The sequence below is a fragment of the Dendrobium catenatum genome, unplaced genomic scaffold (genome assembly GCF_001605985.2).
Source record: "Dendrobium catenatum unplaced genomic scaffold, ASM160598v2 fragScaff_scaffold_1520, whole genome shotgun sequence".
In the NCBI taxonomy this organism is placed as follows: domain Eukaryota; kingdom Viridiplantae; phylum Streptophyta; class Magnoliopsida; order Asparagales; family Orchidaceae; genus Dendrobium; species Dendrobium catenatum.
In genome coordinates, this window is record NW_021319982.1 from 584,927 (window position 1) to 591,467 (window position 6,541).

Here is a 6,541-nt window from a genome sequence, read left to right on the forward strand (position 1 = left end):
CCCTCCCTCCCTCCCTCGCTCAAAACAAGTCATTGTTGGAAAAAGCAATTTCAATACAATCATGGCTTAATATCAAATGTTCACCATGCTCCAAAGACAAATCATCTCAAACCAAAACCAAAACCAAAACCAAAACCAAAACCAAAACCAAAACCAAAACCAAAACCAAAACCAAAACCAAAACCAAAACCAAAACCAAAACCAAAACCAAAACCAAAACCAAAACCAAAACCAAAACCAAAACCAAAACCAAAACCAAAACCGAATGGAATGATTACTAACTTCACCTCTAAGAGCTTCCAATGCAACTTTTTTAATGTAACTCAAATGAGATTTTCTTCGCGCAAAAGTAAAATTGTAGATGCCCAATAGTTATTTTTTAATCAAACATGTAAAAATGCATTGACTCTTAATAAGACATAATGAAAAAAAATGATTCATGTAGCTAACTCTATGTAGTGGGATAAAAGGCTTAATAATATTGTTGTTATTATTGTATTGTTATGTAAAAATCATTTCAAACTATAGATCAAAAAAGAAGAAACCTAAAAACACCTGCACTTCCCACAATACTAATTTCATTAACCAAATAAGCACAATTCATGAACAAAAACCTTCTAAAAGCTACTTTGGTTGTTTGAATTTAGAAGACGTGTTAGACAGTTCCATTGGACCGATCTAGCCGGTCCATATCGGACAAGCCCGCGGGAACAGAGGCGGAAGATTTCCGCCTCTTCGGTATGCCATTCGAACCGCAGGAGCCAATCAAGCAGTTTAGGAAGGATTTTTGATGATTAGGAGTGAAATTTGAATGCAGGGACTGTTTAGGGATTTCCTTTTTGATTGTATGCATTAAATAGTTAATTTCCTAGGATTAGGACATCTTTAATTTGCCTGAAATTCGAAATCCCTTAGGTTTTTGGGCTCTAGCGGCGTTTAGAGATATGGGGGAAATAGATCCTCCTCTCGAATAGAGGATAATTGTATATTAGTATTTTCCGTTTCTATTTCATCAAATAATACAAATGATCTACTATTTTTTGGGGTTTTGTATGGATTCTTGCGGAGAATTTTTGCTGTGTTCCAAAAATTGATAGGAAATTCTTGAGATCTTCAAGTTTTTCCTATCAACATGTTTTATAATAAGATGAATTTCTTAGATTCCATTCTTTGGCTGGATGTACTTAGAATCAACATGAGGTTTACACTCTAAAAACACTTTCAAAATCCATCAAAGATGATAATTTTATTTTCACTCAAAACGAATGTAAACAATATCAATTTTTCTAAAAAACATATTTTCTAGCTACAACCAATTAAATGAGCCCTAATAGTACAGTAAATTCATATTTTTTAATAATGAAAGGAATCTGCAGAAGGTCAGGCATAAACATAGGCACTCTAGATTTATTTGAGATTTTGTTGCTCATATACTTGCAAAATCCAACCTAGAAAATACTTGCAATCCAACACATTTTGAAAGATGTGTTGCGGAAGCTGATCCTGATATATCCTCTGATTTTTGCGGTTATCGGTTAAAATCCAACCTAGAAAATACTTGCAAAATCTCCACGTATTAGTACCATATATTTATGCATTCACAAATTTAACTCATATCAATCAAACTCATTTAGTAATATACAATGAACTAAAATGAAATTTAAAATCTAAAATAAGTATACTTTTTTTGCTTCCACATCTGAACAAAAAATAATAATAATAACAAGCCCTTACCTCTTTGTTGCAACATATCACTGCCTGCATGAGAGCTGTTTGCCCTGCTCTATCAACAGCATCAATCTCTGCTCCTTCCTCAATCAATAGCTCACACAGTTCCAAGTGGCCTGTACTTGCAGCGCGATGCAGAGGGGTACAACCGACCTACATATATCATAATTGGGAACTTCAAAGGTATATTTTGCATGCAAAAATAATTATAAGATTCTCAAATGTAAATGTGACACATGTAAATAAGTTAGCATGATTGTTTACCACCTTGTCCTTTTTATTGATTTTTGCGCCGTGAGATATCAGAGTTTCAGCTATCTTGATCCAGCCCTTACTGGCAGCATAATGAAGGGCAGTCCGTCCACCATTATTGGTCAGATTGACATCAGCTCCTGATTTCATATAAGCAGTGTCAATTGTAAGTGACCAAAGCGCAGATGATGAAACACAATCAACATCAACATCAACATCAAGCCTCTGTCCCACTATGTGCGGTCGGCTACATGAATCCTTTTTCGCCATTGTGTCTTGTTAAAAGTCAAATTCTCATTTAAATCTAATAAAGAAAACTCATTTCTAATATTTTCTAACCAAGACTTTTAGGTAAAGTCTACCTCTATCTTTCTTAACATAAGTCAAATACAATACCTCAACTTTTCTAACCGGGTCATCGGAAGGCCTCCGTTTAATATGACCAAACCATTGAAAGGAAAATGCAGCAGATGAACTAATGGAAAGGAGCAATGCATATCGAAAGGAAAGCTCTTTAGTTCAAAAAAATCACCATTGGTAATCACAAGAATAGCCACAAACTATGAAAACAGCAGTGGTTTCCTAATAATAAAAAATGAAAAAGTGAACACTGAATAGTTAGTGTCATTACAGATGGAGAGCTGATGCTACAGAGTAAAGAAAAAAAAAAACACCATGAGAGATTGCAAGGGGTGAAATGGGTTCCTTTGCAATCCCACATGAATAAGATATATTGTAAGAACCCTCCCTACATCTCTTTAGTATTTTGCAAGGACAGAAGGCATGGAAGCGCACCTGAACATACCCAGCTTAAACAACGGTCGCATGCTTCTCTTAGCTAACTGCAAACCCTTACGGTGATTTTCTAAAGAGGAGAATAAGTCACACTAATTTAAATGCTAATTAGGTGTATAGGTGATGCAGGACTACTTAAAAATGCAATGTTTTTTGTTAAGAATCTTGCACAACTCTTGATTAGGATTATAGTGAAGAAAACTATTAGTAGTTTAAACAACGAAGTAAAACATAAAGAGGGTCACACCCGCTTAGGCTAAATCACATAACCAGAGATTTGAAACTTTCAAAATAAATTAGAAAGCAACATGATGCCAGAGTAGTAGTTTCAATAGAAATCCCTAGTCTAACAGTGAGATTAGTAATCACATGAATACGCTCAAAACCCTACGTTTACTAAGCTTTGCATAAGTAGTAGAAATCGACCTTCGTGACTACAATCAAACACAAGATAAGGTTAGACTTAAGAAATATAAGGAAAGGGGAAAGTTGAACCCTTTGTCAAGGATCGGTGGCGATCCGCCACTCAACTCCTTCAAGTTGCTCTTCAATTGCTTCCACCAACGTGTCCAAAATACACTCTATGTAATCTTCAACGGTGTGGTCGATCCTCGGATTAATGTCAAAGAAATTTGACTGAAGAATGTGTACAAAGCCGTCCTCGTCATACTCAAGTCCGTAGTCCGTTTCGGGGTCAGCCATCCATGCGAGAAGTCGTTGTTTTGGTTCTAGGAAGTGCTGGTCGGTAGTCTGGGCTAAGGGAAACTAGTGGACAGCAACTCAGTCTTCCAAAACAATAGTTATAGGTCTTCCAAGGTTGGAGGAGGTAATGCAACGGCTGAAGTTTTCTGGCTGCAGTCTTGGGAAGAAGGAGAATCAATGTTAAGTAGAGTTTGGAGAGTTGTAATGGAAGAAAATCCCACGGGAAAGCCTTGGAGAATTTCGGCCAGCAAAGGAATTAGGGAAAAGCTTTAATTCCCCAAAATAGAAGGCTAGTTTTGGTAAGATTTAAGCGGTGCAGGCCAGAGAGGAATTTCGGCCAGGTTGTAGGGAAAGGATTTAATTCCCCAAAATAGAAAGCTGATTTTGGTACGATTTAAGCGGTGCTGGCCATAGAGGAATTTCGGCCAGGTTAATGGAATAGGTTTTGAATTCTTTCCAAGTGCACGTAGGGGCTTAGGAAATAAATCATTGCATTTATTATAGAGGGGGGCCGACGGCTTAATGATGAGGGAGGAGATTGGGGAGATGAATTTGATTACTTATTTAAGGCTTTAGGAATTAGGAAAGTGTTCTAATAAATCCGATTTGAATTTGAAATTCAAAGGGATTTAATTTAGGAACTTTCCTAAAATAGATTTGATAAATTAGGCAAGATTTTGAATTTCAAATTAAGTATTTGGAATTCAAAACTCCATCCAAAATTTAACCAATTCAAAATTAGGCATGAGGTTTTGGGAGGGAAAAGGGAGGGGAGTGGGTAGAGGGCCGGCGGGTGGTGCTTGGCCGAGAGGATGAAAGGGAATTAATGGGGAGGGATGGAGGGGTTCGGGTGAGATGGGGAGCCAACGGCTAAATGGAAGGGAAGGTAGGGAAGATAGAGAATTAAAACCACGAACCCGGCCATCTCCAAGGTTGGTGGGTAATGCGCCGATCTCTCCCTCTAAGGGATCTCTCCAATCTCTCAAGCTCTCTCCGAAACTCCAACAAGAAAACACAATTCTCAAATAATCATTCATTACTTGAAAAATAAAACAACGGGCTATAAATAGCCTAGTACATGAGACTCAAGAAATAAAAGACGAAAATGCCCTCGTGGCTTACATACGATACCCCTTTACTTAGAAGGGTACTAAGGGAAATGAAATAACATAAAATAAAACAAAATACAACGACGCAAAAATAAAATAATACATGACATAAATCAAAAGTACAATGACTTGATCGTGGCCGTAGATCAGCGGCCACGCCTCTGATAAACCTTCCATGACCTGATGTCCCCATCAATAGGATGAAAAGATAATGCATGCACTTTAAACTTTAAAGAGCATTCAAATGCAATCTTATGTGCAAATTGTATTAGTATGTGTAGTGGACTAGTTATAATTACTAATAATTTCCTAGAAGCCACATATCTATAAGCAGCTCAGCGTTTGTTGTAGGACAACCTTTTATATTTCATAAATTTTACTTCTTCCAATTAGGAAATATAAAAAAAAGGTTTACAAAAATGGTAAAATTGAATCTTATAGCTTCATGTTCTATGTGTATCTTCTATTGTTCTTCATAAATTTTGGTTTTAAACTAAGCAAAGCGTTTTAAATAAGGATAAGAATCAGGGGGTAATGTTATCATAAAGAAAAATAACACTAATATCTAAAATATAATAGTATTAAACCAAAATCATTTTCATAACATTGATACCCCAATAACACTCACATCTAAATAACTCTAAACCAAACTACCCTAAGGGGCTGTTTGGTAGTAGGATTTAGGTCGGATTTGAGGCGGATTTAAGTGAAATCCAGCCAAACGGCCTAAAATGCAAAACCAAACTCACGGCAAATGAAAGCCTCCGTAGATAGAAAATTCTGCCTTTTCGTGCTAAATCCCGGATTTCCGAAATCCTATTTTTTGCCGAACTTACGAAATCCATTGGCTCGAGAGGAAGAGTCCGCCCGTTAAATCCACTATATAGCCAAACAATTACATTGGATTTAATAGGATTTATTGTGAATGTTACCAAACATTTTTCAGGATTTAGGCCCCTCAAGATTTCCAAAATATGGATTTAGAGGATTTACGAAATCCTACTTAAATCAAATCCTTGGTGCTACCAAAGAGCCTCTAAAAGTTCTATCAAGTATTTTCCACTAATGTAAAGTTTATTCATTGCAAAGGAATCTAATTCTAAAGAAAAGCCTATCACATCTGGATTTGCTTCACCATTTTACCGCATTCCCCACTGGAGGGATGAATATCCAATTCTATATCATAAGTGATAATTATTTTCTATCCTACCTCTAGCTCACTATATTTGTACTCTTTCATAAAGTTCTAATAGCAATGGTGTATGTCAAAACAAGCCATCAGATTGATCATACCAATATACTTTTAAAGCTGCATCTTGTAATATAATAGAATGAATAGATGAAAAAATAAAATGCAAATTCATGCCTTTCTTCTATAACTTGTTCATCTTCAGCTCACCATTCTCGAGCAGTATATTAACAATTTCTCCATTGCCACAGCTCGCAGCAGAGTGAAGTGGCGCCCATCCATCCTCATCGGTGCTATTCACAATACCGCTAGAAGGACTCGCGGCTGCTAAAAAGCTAACAACCTACATCACAAAAAAACCAAAGATCGAATCTTTTTAGACTCTAATCAAACGACTAGCCTCTAACTGAAAATAGAGAGAGAGAGAGGAGTGGGGGGATTGAAGATTGACCTCGGTTCGGCCGGCTGAGGCGGCAACGTGGAGAAGAGAGCGGCCGTCCTCATTGGTCAGAGAAAGTGCATGCCGGAGCTCATCTTCGGAGAGGTTTCTGAAGAACGAGGCGTTGCCGCTCTCCGCGGCCTTGAAGAGATCTTCTTTCTTTGGCGCATCGATCTCCATAGCTTGGGCCATCGACCTTCGCTCTCTCACTCCCTCTCCCTCTCCCTCTCCCTCTCCTCTCTCTCTCGGGTTTCTCAGGGTTTACCAGCGTCTCGGGGCTCGCGCTTACAAACTTTTATTTGGTCCGGTCACAGGAGGCTCTATCGT

At 37.6% G+C, this 6,541-nt stretch overlaps 1 protein-coding gene across 1 annotated transcript in view; it reads right to left on the reverse strand.

Annotated features, from left to right (window-relative positions):
- LOC110109188 (26S proteasome non-ATPase regulatory subunit 10) overlaps window positions 1-6,541 on the reverse strand; it is a 14,567-nt gene extending 8,026 nt beyond the window's left edge. The window contains exons 1-4 of the mRNA XM_028700433.1: window positions 6,227-6,541; window positions 5,986-6,118; window positions 1,996-2,120; window positions 1,735-1,881 (exon numbers count right to left, since the gene is read on the reverse strand). Coding sequence (XP_028556266.1) covers window positions 1,735-1,881; window positions 1,996-2,120; window positions 5,986-6,118; window positions 6,227-6,406 — 585 coding nt within the window. The 5' untranslated portion in view covers window positions 6,407-6,541. The remainder of the gene's footprint in view (window positions 1-1,734; window positions 1,882-1,995; window positions 2,121-5,985; window positions 6,119-6,226) is intronic.